Source organism: Mustela nigripes, chromosome 3 (assembly GCF_022355385.1).
Source record: "Mustela nigripes isolate SB6536 chromosome 3, MUSNIG.SB6536, whole genome shotgun sequence".
NCBI classification, from domain to species: domain Eukaryota; kingdom Metazoa; phylum Chordata; class Mammalia; order Carnivora; family Mustelidae; genus Mustela; species Mustela nigripes.
The window spans coordinates 194,395,015-194,413,962 of NC_081559.1; the positions used below are offsets into that span (position 1 = coordinate 194,395,015).

The window sequence follows — 18,948 nt, forward strand, 5'->3', positions numbered from 1 at the left end:
TTCAAGACTAGAGAGCTGGCAACACACAAGCTTCAGGGTAACTGCTTCCAGAACATTCCACAGAACGGAAAATACTGAGAAAACCGCTCTCCACAAACACGATTCTGGTATCAAACACGTCTCCTTTCCTTTCCGGAGAACACCCAGCACTTTGCCTCCGAAGTCACGGCAGGAACCAAGGACACCACGCCACCAAGCGGACAGACTCACCTTCACGTGGCTCGAGTCCCCCGGCTTGCTGCCTTCGGGCGGGTTCACGGACTTGCTCTCCACTCGAGGCCTAACGACCTGTCGGAAGGGACTGCAGAGCGGAAAGCCACTCACGCTGATTCCATCTAAAAAGAGTCAAATTTGAAGATGTTAGCACAGGTATAGCAGAGGGTATTTTAAAATCTGTATTCCTGAACTTGCATTCCGGCATTGGTTTTGAACAAAAGGAGAGCAGACAATTGCACATCCGGATCTGTAAATAGTTTGGTCCCAAAAAAGACAGAAACAATGACCAACACAGTCTAATGAGCACCCCGGACGTCCAGACCATGGTCCTGAGTGACCACTCGCTCTTTTAGCGAGAAGAAACCAGGGGACCTGAGGGTGCCAAGTCAGCGGCCGGAAACAGACGGAGGAGCTTGGAACGTCTCCTTACACCGAGGGGCAAGGAAACCAAGACTGTGGGGTTGGCGTCAAAAGCCACCGCACCCGACTCGAGAGGCTCCCACTGGCTGAGGAGGGGACAGGTCGGGCCTGAAGAGTGACGGTAACGAACTGATCGACATTCTTCAAGCAGGTTTAAATCCACAGCCAACAGATCCAGTATAAACCCCTTTAATCCATGGGTTCATAGTAACGTCTTTGAGAAGTAAAGTAAGCGGCTCCCGGTGGAGGACAGGAACCTGCTCCTTCTCCTGGAGACTGGTAAATAAAAGAATCAAGCATTTAAACCGCATTTCGTATGTGAACTGCACAGCTTGATGACTAAATAAGGCAGCACACATGTTCATAAAGGGATTCGAAGGAAACCCCAGCCCAGGGTTTTCAACCTCACGCTGCGGAGACGCGGGGCTGGACATTCCTTGTTTGGGGGGCCGTGCTGTGCACGAGGAGGGTTAACAGCGCCTCTGCTCGAGCCCCAGGACGCCAGGGGCAACCTCCCCCAGGCTGTAATCGCCGAGAACTGCCAAGTGTCCTGGAAGGGTCATGGCAAACTGGCCCGGCCGAAAACACGGACCTCGCAGCGAGCACGAGCAGATCTAACATCGCAGGAGAGAAAGAGCCGGACACTCTCGGTCTCCTGACGCAAACAAGACCGCCCCCGGCCGAGCCAGGAGGACTGAAGATGAGCCGGGTCAAACTGCTGGGTGTAACTGCCCATGTTGGGGGATGGGGAACAGAAGACCAGGCTAAGCCCCACCCACAAGTGTGCAAGCCATGAGGCCCACGCTGCGGAAAGCTCCTTGGGTCATAAGTCCTAGATTCTTCAACAGACAACTTACAAGGGAAAGGAAGGAATGGGAACACGTGCACGTTAAGAGAAACTTAAATTTCAATGGGCACAAATGGGCACGAATGACTGTTCTACCTAGTGATTCCTAAACACCAGGACAGTGTTCTCTTTGGGGGTAAAGATGGGCACAGGCTCCAGCTCTGATTCAGGCGACGGGTTGAGGAGGGCTCCCTTATAACAACTCAAACTGTGTGTTTGCTTCATTTCGTTTTCAAAATCACTTTAACTGGGCGTCTGGGAGGCTCCGTAGAGTGTCTGCCTTCAGCCCAGGTCAGGATCCTGGAGTCCCGGGATCGAGTACCGCGTCAGGGTCCCTGCTCAGCGGGGATCTGCTTCTCCCTCTGACCTTCCCCCTCGCATGCTCACTGTCTCTCATTCTTACTCGCTCAAATAAAGAAAGAAAACCTTGTTTTAAAAATAAATCACTCTTTTTACTTCCTATTTTAACTCCAAGATAGTTAACATACAATGTCACTGCTCCCAGGGCACACACAGTATGGGGGTCAGCACTCCTCTATGTTCCTCAGGGCCCAAGGTACGTGGACCCTGGACCCCCTTCACCTAGTTCACCCATCCCCCACCCACCTCCAGAATCTGTTTCCAATTTCAGTAAAAAGGTTTAAAAACACAATTCTTTTTTTTTGTCCCCCAAAAAGATTTTAACTGATTTTTAAAATAAGGAACAATGTCAGGCTTCACACTCAAGAGCATCTGACTTTCTGGAACACTGTTCCATTTCCAAACAAGTCTTTAAATGAACAGGTCTGAGGTGTCTACTAGAGAAATGAGTTCCCAATTAGTTTAAAAAAAAAATCTGAATTGGTGAGTTATTTAACAATAGTTTTATTACCTTGTGTCCTGCCAAAATAAACCCCTTGCCAACCCCTATACTGCTCTGCGTTTCTTCATCTTTGTGTGTTTCCCCTTCTCTTCCCCCAACAACCATCTTTGTGATGTCCCAGATTGTCAGTGCAGCTGCTGCCTCTTCCGCAGGGCACCCCCAGTCACTGCGGCTGAAAGCCAGAACTCTTCCTCGGTGCCCGACACCTCGTCTACCCTACCGCCTGTGCTCACCACATGGAGTCCTCTATCCAAGAGGACAGGCGGCATGGCGGGGCCATGGGTGGACATCAGATGGGCCAGGAGTTTCTATACCATCTGGCCGAGTAATCTTTACCAAATTACTTAGCCTCTCTAAGCTTTCAATTCCTCATCCCTAAAATGGGAATGACCAGAACACATAAGCAGCACGATGACCTCGGAGAATGAGCTCCTACATAGGAAGTGCTTGTCCCAATGCCTGGGCCCTGGCACCTGCTCAACAGACACAGCTCTCAGTACAAGAGCACCTCACGTGCAGGTCTAGCACTCCCTACCAGAGTATCAACCAGGAGCACCTCACAAGCAGGTCTAGCACTCCCTACCGGAGTATCAACCAGGAGCACCTCACGCGCAGGTCTTGCACTCCCTACTAGAGTATCAACCAGGAGCACCTCACGTGCAGGTCTTGCACTCCCTACCGGAGTATCAACCAGGAGCACCTCACGTGCAGGTCTAGCACTCCCTACCGGAGTATCAACTCCTTTAAGACAGAATTCTCCTCTTGCTACTATATCCCCCACTGTGGCTCCCACAGGCTCCAGCAAGTCATAAACTCTCAGCAAATACTAAGGCAATGAGGTAACAAATCAGAGAGCCCAATGTGACATTCGGTTTACATACCACGTTTGCCAAAAACTCGATCACGCCAAAGTCACATGCGACCACCAACCCCTGGTTCATTGAAACCCCGTCATGCAAAGTCCCAGCCCACAGCGGTTACAGCGGAGGGAGCTTCCCCTCCCCACTGTCCACTCCCCCAGCACCATGGGTACCATCTAGAAAAGTTCCTCACCACACTGCTTGCAGGCTTGCAGGTCTGCAGGGGGGTGGCATTATGACCACAGACACCGCTAAAAACCACCCTTGCCAGCAACCTGTGCTAGACACTAGGGTCAGATAGGGCCTGTGAGTGGGCACAGTGCTCAAGGCCATGGTCACTCAGCCCCTGGGTCAGCCTCTGCCAGGCAAAGGCCAGGTGCCCAGAAATGTCACTCTGACTCGCGCATTTACACACTGCCTGGGATACGGCATACCCTACTCTTCCCTAGCGAAAGCTGCCGTTGTCAGCAAATTATACAAATGCCACAGGCTCCCAAAGGACACGAGTTATTTTTTGCCTTGGAAATACCAGTCCTTGTTCACACTAACACAATGCTAATGTCTTCATTCCTGCAAGTGTGCAGAGCCCTGGCCTGCGAGGGGAGGGTGTCATAAAGCCAAGATCTCCGCTTCTCCTTGGACCTTCCCCACTGAATTGGTTCTGACTGGATCAGGGGTAGCTCTAATCCAGGCGCAGCCAGAAATGGAAACATCCCACCAGTCATAGCTGATCCAGACAGAAGCCACCAGAAGGGTCCCACACAATCTTTGAGATTTCTTCTACGAATTCTAGGGGCAGAAGTTGCGGGTGGGAGGCATCTTCCTTTGAATGATACGCTATGAGGACATAGGTAAGGGGCCTTCATGGGGCCACCTTCCCACCACGTTGAGAGAATCTGAGCACCTCACACAACATTTTGAACCTCTATTTTCTTGGTTCAAAACTGGGAACCACTTCAAGGGAATGCAGGAAAATACAAATCTGCAATGTCTTCGGGCTGGGCGGGTCTAGGATGTACACGTAGCCCCAAAAAGGCTGAAAATCACATCTGAAATTTGCCTCCTTTTTGGATACAGACCTCAAAACTTCCAAGAAACCTCAAAAACCTATCATCTTCAAGCTCAGAAAAAGATGACAAAAGTCCCTCTACAACTTCTTTATAGACTATCCTGCCCCCCAACCAACCAAGAATGAAAAAGGTAACGGGTAAATATGAGTGGAGACAGACGGGAGCCTCCGGAAGGTCGGAAACAAGCCCTCAGCCCAGACGAGGATGGGCCGAGAGGAGAAGCCATAAGGGGGAAGGCTGGAGCCGAGCAAGCCTGGTGCACCCGGAGCAGATCCCGCCCCGTGCCCGCAGACGAGCGGCTCCCCGGCTGGGCTGGGCTGCGGGAGAGGAAATGTTGCTCCATCACTCGCGCGACTTCTCTGCCGACCCAGGCCATCACAAATAGAACAGAGAACAGATTGTATGACACTTAATGGGAGACAAGACCAAAAAAGTTGCAAACAGATGAGGGCAGCCTGGTGAGAGGACCCGAGTGGAGCGGATTTCTCGGGGTGTTTAGGAGCGGGACGAGCCTGCAAGGTCACGCCGAGCGAGCCGAGCTGGAGAAGCGGCGCAGTTTCTGTCTCTAGTGTGCGATTTTTCGATTAAGAGCATCTCTGTGGGCAATTCAGAAATACAATTTTGTATGCTAAAATAACAGGCTCCTGAATGCAGCTGTGACACAATCACGGTGACAACTTGAGAGGTTGACAGCTCAGAGCAGGACCGTACAGCAGAAGGAAAGGCAGTCACAACAGACAGCTGCAGGAGTGGCTGCAGGGGGGCAGGGGGGTCCAGCGGCAGCGTTTACGTGTGCTGGGCATGGCCCTGGGCCCCAGCACACGCCATCAAACAGGCCCCCACTCCCTGCCCAGAACATGGTTTTTCTCGACTCTGGAGACGAAGCTGAAGCAGCTGAGTAGGTCACTCGGTAACACCGCACAGCTCACTGGAAGTGGACGCAGAACTGTCGCATCAGGGACTCCCCAGTGAAACTTCAACAACACCTTTCCACCCCCACGTGAGCATCTGTGACCCGTCACCAGCCTCCGGCTGCTGTGTGGCCCACCATGGACCATCCCCTAAGGCACATGGCCCTAAACCCATCACAAGGAGCCTCACGACAGCTTAGTGTCCCTCTCCACGGGTGGACCTACTCAAGCCACACGCTCGTTTCCGCACACTCTCAGAAGAACCCGGTGTTCGAGGCCAGCATAAATTCTCCCATGACGAGTTACATGAATTGGAATGAGAGGTAACTAGAACAGAATACATTTTCAAAAGCAAAAAGAGACAATGATCTTCTAGTAGGGGTCTGTCAGTATGCTATTCCAGGTAGAATATATTTTGAAGATGCATTTTCATTTATTCTTAAAATCCATGGGTGCCAAAGGGGGAAAAAAAACAAGCCCATCTGGTATCTCGTTATCATAAAATATCCTGAAGAAAACCGAATGAGTAGAAGCAGTTGGCTCAGAAATTAGCCAATACTCGTCTTCCATCTCCACAGGGAAAGCAGGGGGTTCATTCACTCAGAAACTCTAGGACAGGCTTAAGAAAGAAAATTCATGCGGTAACAGGGGCCTCCATCTCCCGTCCAGACAATGCAGTCCTTGCTCCCACAGCAGCCCTGCTTTGACGGGGGTCTCGTCTCCCTCTGGGGGAGGCCCCACGCCAGGCCTGGGCCTTCGAGGATCCAAATGGCTTGTGCGCAGATGGCGAGCAACTCCCCACTGAGGTCACCCTTGTTTTCCTAGGCCCACGGACGCAAGCTCCTCGGCAGAAACTACGCTCTGAGCTTTCCATGCACCAAGTGATGTTCGCTTGTCCCCCAACTGCCACCACAAAGCCTGTTCCCACCTCAGAAAACTCCCATCTACCCCCTGCACTTTACTCCACCCGTCAGCCCCCCAGGTCCCACTCTTCCTTCTCCAGCCTTCAACTCCTCAAAGCAAAGGTCATGAAATGTCATCTCAAAAGGATCGGATGTCAACAGTTTCAGCTTTGTGAGTTACAAGCCTCTGCTGGGGGCACCGGCAGCGGCTGACATCCTTGAATGCACAGGGCAAGGGGTAGGGGGGAGAGTGCTTGGCTGCGCTCCCAAGACAGGCAGCAGCCCAGAGTCTGCTGGTCGGGCCGCAGCTGGTGACCCCTCGTGGGCTCCTGCACCCCTCGCTGGAAAGCATCTACCATTCCCCTGCTGGTTCTGCCCTTGAACTCACCTGGCAAGACCCCACTCCAGGCTGACCCCATCTCCCTTCTCCACAGCAGCACCTGAAGACCAAGGTCGACGGGGGAAAACCGCACACGGTGCCAAGCAGGCTGTCTTCGGACACACAACCACACCCCGGGCCCATCCTCACAGCCGCTGAGCATCCGACGGTATCCGGAGTAAGTCTCCCCTCTCCTCACAAGTCAATACCACCCACTCCCCTGCCCCCTCCCCACTGAGAGGCCAACCCTGGGGGAGCAGAGAAGCAACCAGAGGGGCGGGGGGGGACCAGCCCATCTCACTGCCCCCTCCACCCACCTGCATCCAGGACCACACTCGTGTTCCCGGAAAGGGACGGCCTGGCTCCTCCCACAGCCCGCGCGCTCCCTGTGAATGCCCTCGCTGGGCGGTGTGCGGCTCTGCCCTCTCCTTTTCGTCTTACCATCCTTACGGAGATGTCGTCGGCACAGAACACTCTGCAGAAGCGGACAGTGTGCAAGGCCTTCCCCAGACAGCCAGTGTGATGGAGACAGTGAACGTACCCGCCGCCCGCCGTCCCCATCCGGCCGTGTGCCCCACCCACCACTGTCCTCCCCACGCCTCCTCCCGGCCCCAGGTCAGCACTGCGGTTACCACAGACAAGTTCACATCTTCTGGGCGCTGATCCTGATGGCATCAGGCCCCTCACACACTCGTCTCTGTCAGGCTTACCACTCGGCCTGCCCATCTGGGGCTACCTCTGACACACCTCGCGTATCCACACAGCACAACTTTTAACTGAACACAATTCCAGTGACGGCTCTGACAGCGTGTCTATAAACAGGTGAATGATAAACACTGAGACGGCTTCAGACTTTTGATTATTGCAAATAAAGCCGTTCCGAACCCCTCTGTACGAGTCACGGGACGGACATGCGCGTTCACTTCTTTGGGTTAAATATCCAGGAGTAAAGTGGCTGGGTCATTTGGTAAGTGCATGTTTGATTTTCCAAGGAGGTTGTCAATGAGCTGTTAACTTTGTGACTAATCAGAAGGACCCAAAAGAACAAGGAATTAGAGACCATCAGAAACGAGCAGACAGTGGGAGAAAGAGCAGGCATGACCGCTCAGACCGGGAGACAGGGCCACGCAGCGCTCATTCCAGAGCACGGGCGAGAGCCGGGAAACACAGACAACCAAGGGACCCACAGTGTGGCTCCATCCTGCGGCACAGGAGGCACAGTCGGCACTGGACGGTGTCCATCTGTCCCTCCAGACGCAAGTGTGAAGTCCACACCGCAGCACGGCCTCCTCACAGCACCCAAATGGGACCATGGGCCGGAAGAGCCGCCTACACCTACCGGAGCAGACTTCAAAACCAGGTCACAGGGGCACCTGGGTGGCTCAGTGGGTTAGGCCTCTGCCTTTGGCTCAGGTCATGATCTCAGGGTCCTGGGATCGAGTCCCGCATCGGGCTCTTAGCTCAGCAGGGAGCTTGCTTCCTCCTCTCTCTCTCTTCTCTGTTTGCCTCTTGCCTACCTGTGATCTCTGTCAAATGGATGAAATCTTTAAAAAAAAAAAAAAAACCAGGTCACAGGTCTGTTGGCATCAGGATATTATGGAGTCGTGTCTTCTAAAGACGGTTCGTGGGGGAGACTGAAGCAGGAGACGCTCAGCCCATGAGGACACTCGTGGCTGTTGGAGACAGGGCCCGGACGTGTGTGCCCGTGAGTGCAGACTTCTCTGGACACCTTCTAGAGAAGTCGACACTTCCCAGCTGTCAGCTGCCCCCGCACCCCACTGACGAAGATGGGCAGCTCCCTGGTCAGCACGCAAGGGCCCTGGCACGGGCAACAGTGCCCTGCCTGGACCACTCTCCTGGCCGGAAGCACTAGGGGCCGCAACTGTGCCTCTTTCATCGGTACCTGAACCGTCGGTCACGGCACCCAGCGCGCGGCCGATCAGCAGAAGACCTGCTGGGTGAGCACACGCACCCGTCATCTCCTCGGTTCTGAGCCCTCTGCCCACTGCCCGGCACATGGGGGTTCAGGGCCAAGCGCCAGGGCCGTCACTCAGATGGACAGGGACACGCAGGCGCCCTAAAGCTGTGTGACGTGGCAGCCCAAGCTGCAATCCAACAACACGAGCAGAATCAGCGAAGGATTCTGTGGATGAAGGCCATCAGGAAGGAACAATCATCCAAGGACAAATTTCAGGAAAAAAAATAAAATAAAATAGAGGAAAAAACAACAAGAAGAAAAATGGCAGGACAGGCTGCAGAGCAGCGGCTCCTGGTCGCCACGCTGGGCCAGGCTGGAAACAGGAGACTTCTTGGCCAGGAACTTGGAGACGACTGAATGGAGTGTGGTGGTCCGGCGCCCACCCGAGACGGCAGAAGTTGCTGGCACCCGTCTCTCTCCTCGAAGCAGCGGAGGTGTCACCCACGGCCCCCGAGTCCCGTTGGCCCAGGCCGTCCTCTAGTGCTCGCAGAGGAAGGGAGTCCCACAGGACCAAGCAGAGGGAGGGCCTGGATTCTAATTGCAGGGTATTCCCCAGGGCTGCCCAGAGCCAATGGCTGAAAGGGGTCTGGGTGTGGAACGAAGCCATGGCGCTCCCAATCCCTGCCCCCAGCCCTGGGCAAGACCTCTGGCATCCCTTGTCAACAGGGGACAAAGAGCTCTTCTCGGCCGGGTCTGTCTGAGAGCTTATACATCTTGTCTACATGTGTTGTTCTGTTTCTGCTTTAAGACAAACACAAACGAACATCCTTTCTCCAAAGACCGCCTCATGAGCCATCCAAAGATCGCTCAATGAGCATGTGTTATTTTAGAATAAAAACCAGGGAAAGAAAAGCTGAGTACTGCCCATTCGAGACTAGACGCAGAACGCCTTCCCACGAGGTGCTAAACGGAGAGCGGTGCTGTCCCAAGGCAAATCACGACATGTGCCTGTTCTCCTTGGAAACGAGAAATTCAAAGTAGCGCCTGGATGTTTGTGCGGTCGCCACGGCTGCCCTCGAGCACGGAGCCGCCCTCCGAGACAGCGGGTGTCCTTACGTCTCCGTTTGTCCAGCCAGCCAAAGCACAGAAACCACAGCTCCGACGGTTTCCAGTCGGAACGTTAATTGACGAAGCTATCCGAAGAAAACGTACACCCAAAGCATCCCATGAAACCCTTCTTCCCCAGCAAATTAGTGTTAATACCTGTGGGCAAGGTCCCTCAAGGACGAGCCGCGCTTGTGTCCCTCACTCACACACTCACACACTCATGCTGTTCAAAAATGTAAGTTCCCGGAACCTGCTTGGCTCCTTCTGCCACAGGGTTCTCACCCAAGTGTGAAAACTGGTTTCCACATCCCACCCTCTTTTACCTGCCACAGTCCTGCCCTTTGTCCAAACCTTACCTCCATCATCACTCTCAAAGCAAAACCTTCCCTGACTCCTTAAACTGGGTCCTCCCCGAAGACACGGGCAGAGCACCGTCACCTTTCCTACCTAGCATTTAGCAAAGTTGCAATTTTTCCTTCATTTGTGAACCTGCTGGTTTCTCTCCCTAGACTTGTACTAAGAGCAGCCACTAGACAACAGGCCTTTTAAGTATTTGAAATCAAACACTTCAGGTCTTCAGACGTACTGTCCACGTCACAAAGGATCGAAGCCACGTGTGGCTCGTGGCTACTCTGCAGGACAGCTCAGAACAGGACACAGTCCCATCACAGAGCATTCGGTCGGACAGTGCCGCCCGGGACTCCGAGCTCCGTAGGGGCGGGGACTGGGCGTCAGTTTACCCCTCAGGACAACCCGCAGAGCAGGGCGGCACACGGAGGAAACGGGTACCCCACGAATACGCATAAGGGGAGACATGCCCAGTGATCGCTCAACCCCACCGTGCTTCCTAGAAACCAAGGACGAGATCGTGTCCGTCCTCTCCCCTGGTTAGAACGGAGTATTAGTTACTGCCGTACTAGAACCAGGACACACTTCAGATATGCTGTCATGTCCATTCCCTTATTCAGTATTTATGAGCATCTAGTGTGTATCACAACACTACACACAGAAATTAGCTCACGGGCGCCTGGGTGGCTTAGGCAGTTAAGCATCCAAGCCTTGATTTCAGCTCTGGTCATGATCTCAGGTTCATGAGATCGAACCCTGTGTCAGGCTCTGTGCTTGTGTGGAGTTGGCTTGATCTTCTCTCTCTCCCTCTCCTCCTGCCCCTCCCCATGCTCCTGCGCAAGCAGAGAGAGTCAATCATCATAAGGTTTCACCTACTTGTGGAGCATAAGGAATAACACGGAGGACATGGGGAGATGGAGAAGAGAAGGGAGTCTGGGGAAATCGGAGGGGGAGACGAACCATGAGAGACTGTGGACTCTGAGAAACAAACTGAGGGTTTTGGAGGGGCGGGGGTGGGAGTGGGGGAGCCTAGTGGCGGGTAGTAAGGAGGGCACGGATTGCATGGAGCGCTGCGTGTGGTGCAAAAACGAGGAATCTTGGAACACTGAAAAAAATAAATTAAAAAAAACAACAGCAAACAAAAATAAAATTAATTAACAAACCAAATCCTTTTTAAAAACTAGCTCAAAAACTAGATTAAAATGGGTAACTAAAATTGTTTTACTGCTGAATTCCACCAAATATTTAAAGAACTAATGCCCATTCTTCTCAAACTCTTCCAAAACACTGAAGTGAACACTCCCGAGCTCATTTTGCAAGGCCGGCACTGTTGCCCGAACACCAAAGTCAGGGGAAGACAATATCGAAGGCTTCAGATCAATATCCCTGCGGCATATAGATGCAAAAGTCCTCAATAAAACGTCAGCAAACCAAACCCAACAGCACATTAAAAGGATCACACACCAGATCAAGAGAGATCTCTCCCTGGGACGCAAGACAGTTCAACGTACACAGTGAATACATGTGATTCGCCGCACTACACAGAATGAGGGCTAACATTCATATCATCCCAGGAGATGCAGAACAAGCATTTGCCAAAATCAAAAATAATAAAACAGATGGAGATAAATTTAACCAAGAAAGTGAAAGATCTAAACACTGAAAACCATTAAGACCTCAATGAAAGAAACTGATGATACAAGTACATGGAGATAGCTCCCGTCCGTGCATTGTAAGAATTTTGTGAAAAGGTCCATACTGCCCTAAGCCATCTACAGATTCAGCACAGTCCCTATCAAAATTCCAATACATTTTTCACAGAAAAAGAACAAGCCATCCTAAAATGTTTATGTAGCCACAAAGGACTGAGTAGACAAAGCAATCCTTGGGGGGGTTGAGGGGGGAGAAGAACAAAATTAGAGGCACCACACTTCCCATTCCCAACTATACTATAAAGTTGTCGTCCAGACAAGAGGGCACTGGCATAAAAACAGACACGCATACTAATGAAACAGAGCAGAGCGCCCAGAAGTGAACTCCCACATACACTGTCAACTAACACGTGACAGGAGAGCCCGAAATCCTCAGCGGGGAAGGGAGTCTCACAAGTTAGAGACGCTGGGGAAAGTGGGAAACCCTGTGCAGACAAGGGCAACTGCAGCCGCGCTGCGAGCCGCTCACCAAAACTAACTCAGAATACATGAAGGCTTAAACGCAGCAACGTCAACAATGAAACAACCGAAAGAAAACGCAGGGGTAATCCCGTCGGCATGGGTCTCGGCAGCAACTTTTTGCCAGGACGCCAGAAGCACAAGCAACCGCAGCAAGGATCAGCATGTGGAGCTACAAGCTGAGCTCCTGCACAGTCAAAGAAACAATCAACAAAATGAAATGGCAACCTACAGAACGGGAGAAAACCCCTGCCGATCTCTCTGGTTGGGGGTTAGTATCAGAACATAGGAAGAACGCACGCAGCTCAGGGACAAACCGGCCACAGTGAGAAGGACGGGGTCTCCAAAGAAACAGCTGCAACGGCAGCAGGTGCGAATCCGACCCCAACGAGCCATTGCCTCGCACCCCTTACAGCAGGCATCGAACAAGAGGTCCAGGTTGGCGAGGATGTGCAGAAAAGGAAGCCCCGGGGCGCTGCTGGTGGGAATGCAAATTGGTGCAGCCACTGCACAAAACAGCGTGGAGATGCCTCAGAAATGCAGGACTGCCTTGTGGTCCAGCAGCCCACTTCCAAGTATATGCCCCAAGGAAATGAACATCGGATCTCAGGGAGGTATCGGACTCCCGTGCTTATGCTGACAGTACAGCCAAGGCACAAAAGCTGCTTAAATATCCATCGACAGAGGGAAAGTGTAAAGAAGATGTGGTATATACGCAACCCAACGTTATCCCACAAGAAACGAGTGCTTGCCATCTGCAACGATACGGATGGAGCCTGAGAGCATTATGCCAAGAGAAATAAGTCCCCGAAAGAAATACCGAACATCGCTATATGCATATCCAAAAGAGCCAAGTTCATAGGAATAGAGACAGATGGTTAGAGGCAGGGAAAACGTTGGTCAAAGGATACAAATTTTCAATTAGAAGATGAGTACATTCTGGGGATCCAGCGCACAGCACTACATTATGTTTATTACACTGTTGCATATTACATAAAATGGCTACAAGAGCACATCTTCAACTTTCCCACCACATGGGAATGCGAGCTGGTGCGGCCACTCTGGAAAACAGTATGGAGGTTCCTCAAAAAGTTAAGAACAGAGCTACCCTATGACCCAGCATTTACACTCCTAAGAATTTACTGAAAGCATACAAAAATACTGATTCAAAGGACACCTGCACCGTAGTGTTCACAGCAGCATTGTGAGCAAGAGCCACATTAGGGAAAGAGTCCCAGCGTCCACCAACTGAGGAACACACTGAGCTGTGGCAAGTACAGCAGGATATGACTCCGCCATTAAAAAGACTAGAACCTTGTCATGTGCAATGATGTGGCTGGAACTAGAGGGTGTGACGCTGAGTGAATCAGTCCTTCGGAGGAGACAACTACCATACGATTTCACTCATACGCAGCAGTTAAGAAATAAATGAGCCCGTTGCAGGGAGGGGAACAGAGCAGCCAACCAAGAAACAGACTCTTGTCAATTCAGAGCAAACTGACCGCCACGAGCGCGGCGGTGGGGGGTGGGGGCAACGGGTCATGGGGCTTCGGGAGGGCACTGTGATGAGCACGGTTATATGGGAGTGCTGCTTCACTGCACTGTACACCTGGAACGAATTACACTGTGTGTTAACTGGCATTTAAATAAAAACTTAGGAAAATGCTCACCACGAAAAAGAAACCATGAGTGTGACGAAGAGGTCGGCTCAAGCTACAGGTGGTCATCATTTTGGAGTGAATCAAATCAGCACACGGCGACTCAGAGTGTCACGCATCAATTTCATCTCAAGAAAGCCGGGAAGATTAAAACTGGTAACTGTACACCTTTCATGTGCTTGCTTACCATTTGGACGTACAATCATGGGAAGTGTCTGCTAGAACACAGTCTTGTTCTTACTGGGCAACATCAATAGTTATCAGGGAAAGGCAAATTAAAACCAGAATGAAATGCCACCACCCATGGACCGGAAGAGCTAAAATTCAAAACAGCGATGATACCAAGTGGTGGGTAAGGGTCTGGAGCAGCAGAGCTCCCCGCACATGGTGTGTGTGAATCCAAACAAGCACCCCGAGAATCCGGACGGCTAAACACCTATTCACGCCAAACATACGTGTGAGCCACGATCTAGCAGAACCACTCAAAGGCGTATGTGGGTTCATGTCCACCAAATGCCTGTGCCAGAAAAATTCCAGCGATTCAAAATGGCCAAAAGCTGGGAAGAACTCCAACACCTAGCACGAGCGGATGGGCTGTGGTATTTTAACACCGCGAAACAGCACCCAGCAATATAGAGGAACAGACGCAACGTACGACAGCACGTGTGACTCTCAGTCATAATGTCGAGTAGGAACACGAAAGTTCTGGCCTCCGGGACTGGATGACTGTGCTGTGTACGGAAGAAAGAACAGGACACACAGGAGTGTGCACCAGCTGTACCTATTCCCTGAGTCAAGAGCAAGCAAAGCTACTGTCCACGTAACGGAAGCCACAGTTTAGGTCATCTCTGTACGGCGTCCTCACTGATGACAAGACTCGAGGAAACCAGAGAGGTACAAGTCACCCACCCAGTTCTGGGCACTGGTTGCAAGGATAAAGGAGCCTAAAAATAGGAATTCACCCAGGGCCACCTGGGCACCTCAGTCAGGTAAGGGTCTGACTCCTGATTCGGGCTCAGGTCCTGATCTCAGGGTTGTGAGATCGAGTCCCGTCATGGTCTGTGCTCAGCACGGAGTCTGCTTGGGTTCCCTCTCCCTCACCTCTTCCCCCCCTTCCCAACTCTCTCTCTCTCAAAGAAATAAAGCCTTAAAAGTAACTTAAAAAATACAAACTCATCCAGCTGTGTATGTGACATCTGTGCCCATTACTTCATGTAAGTTGCATTTCTGTAAAAAGACTCAAATACTGGGCACCTGGGTGGCTCAGTGGGTTAAGCCTCTGCCTTCGGCTCAGGTCATGATCTCAGGGTCTGGGGACTGAGCCCCACATCAGGCTCTCCGCTCAGCGGGGAGCCTGCTTCCCGCTCTCTCTCTCTGCCTGCCTCTCTGCCTACTTGTGATCTCTGTATTTCAAATAAATAAATAAAATCTTAAAAAAAAAAAAGTAAGGTACCTGGGAATAAGTCCAGTAAAATACCGTAAGACCTTTATAAAGAAAATTAAAGTATAGTATGAAAGACCATAGCGATGACAAGTGGACAATACTGATAGATATGAAGACTCCCACAAAAATGCCGATTTTTCCCCAAATTGATGGGCAGGTCAACACAGACCCTGCAGCATTCCCACAGACGATGCTGAGGTTTGGACAAACTGAATCTAAAATACATGTGGGAGTTGAAAGGACAGAACAGGTGGAAAAGCCTCCAGGCTGGTCCAGGGAGGAGGCTTTCCCGAGCAGGAAATGGATAGTGAGGTCCAGCTCTGTCCGCGGGCAGCGGCCCCAATTCCAAGTCGGGAACCACTGGCCTGAGCCAAGGACGGAGTTTTCCAGCAAGACGGAAGACCGTCCCTTCTCAGGGGTCCCCGCGGGGCCACAGGCAGGCATCCTTAGGCGCACTTTAAAAATCCCCCCGGGAACCCAGATCACACCACGCCCATCAAACCACTGTGGGGTGGGGGTGTCGGGGGCCAGGAAGAGGTTGTAAAGAATCCCCCGCGATTCCACAGCGCAGCCGAGTCCGAGAGCCGCCGGCTGCCCCCAGACCGTAAGCCTGAGAGAGCTCGGCAGGTCAGACAGACACTCGTGATTTCGTGTTTCTGAAACACGAGCTCAGCGAGAGAAGAGGCTCCGCAGAGGGTGAACCGGCCACGACGGCCGGACCATGTGAGCCGCGCCGGGGACTTGATCCAGAGTCTGTCCCGAGCCCTGGGAAGTCGTCCAACAGGAGACACAGTCGGGTTCTGCTCTGGGAAGGACCAGGGAGCACGGTGAGCAGCCAGGAGACCGGCCAGAACCCTACAGCGGTGGGAAGGGCTAAGGAGAAGGGCCGGCGATCCATACGAGACAAGCTCACAGCAAACCGGCCTGCGGGGATCCATGAAAATCATCCCTTTCTCTTCGGAGAAAGAAAACCTCCTGAATCCCTCTACTGAACACCTACCTAACCTGCCTGCCCGCGAATCCCCACCAGCGTGGCAGGAATGACAGCAGGGTGATCAATGGCTTCGGCTCCCGGGACAGCGAAGGATCACCTGTTGCGGAGGAATGACAGCCCGCTGGGTATGGTTCTATCCTGGTGGTTTAGGAAGTGATCTTCCCGCCGGAATTCACATCCAAGAACGGAGTCAGCCGCCCCACCTGCAGGATGAACAGTGGCCCAGGGATACGGGCACCCCCACAGGCCACTAGACAGAAATCTGGGGCAAGAACTCAGCTTCAGGGTGTTGCAAAGCTTTTTCTCACTCACAGATGTGGTCATGAGAGCCCCAAGGAAGCCGGACAAGCTGACCTTTCCCAGGCTGAGCCGCCGAGCTGTGAAGTTACCGTCTGCAAGTCAGAAGGCGGGCGGGCAATATGGCTCCACACCTTGGGCAGGCTGTTGAACGCGTCCATAACCTTGCCCTTCAGACAGGAAGCAGGTAAGCCACTGAACACAAAACAAAAGCAGCATGTGATCTGCCCAGCAGCCAGCACGGTCTGGAAGCGACCACAGGCCCGCACTGCGACCCAGGGGGTGGGCCTCTGAGCTCTGCTTGGAGACGCACAGAACTGAGGAAGGCACAATCCCCTCCCAGAAGAGAAAAGCTCGAGAAACTCCAGACCAACTTCTTACGAACTGATCAGAGAACAGAAGTCACAGGGGAAACGAACCTGAAAGGTGTTGCCAGCCAGGCAGCTTCCGGGGAGCAGAGGGGGCTGCCATAAGATCTCAAAACCGTGTCTCCTAGGAGCTGGCCGGGGGGGCCGGGGGGGGACTGCCAGCCCCTGCACTCGCCCCAGCCTCTCCCTGCTCCCTGTGAGATCAAAGCTCTAACCTCCAAGCGGAGAGCCGCAGAGACTGTCTGAGCGCACTACGGAAACACAGCACCGCTGGAGATGGGAGCAGCGGCAGCCAAACCTGCACCCACGCTCACCTGCCCCAGAGGGAAGAGCTTCACCGGATACGCCGGCAGGTACACGGACCGAGAGTGCAGAGAGGATGTCGGGCCCAGGCGGCACGGTTCCTGAAGCCACGTGAGCAGAGGACAGGGTCTTAAGAAAGAGGGAACTCGGAAAACACAAGAGCACCTTGGGTGGAGCCCTGAGGAACTCCGTGTGCAGGGCTGAAGGGGACAAGGGCGACTGGGCAGACGAAACGGAGAGCTCCAGGCACAGCGCTGGGGACTAGAGTTAAGAGACACAGAGGACACTGGCCCCGCTTTTAAGCCCTGTATGGCGAGGAAGACTGAATGTATGGACGCAGCTGCAGCCGCGGGGACCCGTGCCAGGAGAGAGGCCAGAGAGCATGGGCGCCAGACCAAACGCCGCCTCCGAGGACAGCAGCGCCACCTCCTGGGTACGGCAAGAGAGCTGCGAGAACCAACAGGCGGTGCCTTAGTGATATGCCCTCGACGTGCGGAGCTCTCCCCACCCGTGGTCCTCTCCAGCCACGGCACAGCCATGATTCAGTAAAATCCTTGGCCATCCTTAAAACACACATCTGCGAAAGCCTCAGGCCTCTAAGAATTGTAAAGAGAAAAGAGACGCGGCGTAAGACTCCACCACCTCTGATTTCTGAATAATTCAGGATGAGTCATTTCTTTGCAAAAAGTAAGACTGAGATTTCCAAGAATTCTTTTCAAAGAGAGCAGCAGAACAGGATACAGCCCCGGACGGGCGCACCTTTGGAGCCCGGCGCCGGGGTGAGGCACCAGTGGGAAAGCGGGAGCCCATTGCACAGCAGCAGCTCTCGCCCCGGCGGCCGCCCCGAGCTGCGGAGTCCGCTATCGTGAAACTGGGAAGGAGCAAAGCACAGGGAAATGCCAGACGGAGATGCGAACACAGGGCTGGGGCTCTGCTCCTGGTCACGTGGGCTGTGCACAGGGCGTGAGCTCACAGCCCTGAGATCGAGACCGGAGCTAAAAACAAGAATCTGGGGGCCCCTGGGTGGCTCAGTGGGTTAAGCCTCTGCTCAGGTCATGATCCCAGGGTCCTGGGATCGAGCCCCGCATCGGGCTCTCTGCTCAGTGGAGAGGGGAGCCTGCTTCCCCCTCTCTCTCTGCCTGCTGCTCTGCCTACTTGTGATCTCTGTCTGTCAAATACATAAATAAAATCTTTAAAAAAAAAAAAAAAAAAAAACAAGAATCTGAAGCTTCATGGACGGAGCCAGGCCCGCGCCCTGGAAATATGGGTTTTTTTCATTTACATCTCCAACTGCGGACCAAGCACTGAACGTGCCCACCTTCCCGTGGGCAGAGCCTGTCTTACGCATAATAAGCATGAGGCATTTCAGGCAAGAAAATACGGATATTTCCACAGCGAACGGAATAAATCCTGACAGAGCTTACCAAACTGCCCGGCCGGCTGCTGCACGCCAGGCCGCAAACACACGACGTCTTTCAGGAAGGCCGCGCAGTGGGGAAAGGACCCCGGCCCCGGCCCCCGGAGTCCCCTTCCTGCACGAGCCCCCTCCCCAGCCAACCAGGCTCTCTCCTGCTTGAGACCGACGCGCCTCCTCCTGGAACTGCTACACCTGTCACTGCGAGGCCAGGCGCAGCCACCCGCAATCTCCACCACATCAACCTCCTGAAAAGCTGTCTGCGGCTCACCAGGACTTTCCAGCAAAGCCCCCAGTTCTTCTCCGGAGTATCAGGCCTCCACAGCCCCCCGCCCCACCGTCCTACCCAGACCCTCTCTCCGCCCACTCCTCTCTCCACCCTCTCCTCTCTCCGCCCCGCCCACTCCTCTCTCCGCCCCGCCCACTCCTCTCTCCGCCCCGCCCACTCCTCTCTCCGCC

At 53.2% G+C, this 18,948-nt stretch overlaps 1 protein-coding gene across 1 annotated transcript in view; it reads right to left on the minus strand.

The window, feature by feature from the left end:
- TRAPPC9 (trafficking protein particle complex subunit 9) overlaps window positions 1–18,948 on the minus strand; it is a 478,436-nt gene that overhangs the window by 330,648 nt on the left and 128,840 nt on the right. Inside the window, exon 16 of the mRNA XM_059395212.1 lies at window positions 211–335. Coding sequence (XP_059251195.1) covers window positions 211–335 — 125 coding nt within the window. The remainder of the gene's footprint in view (window positions 1–210; window positions 336–18,948) is intronic.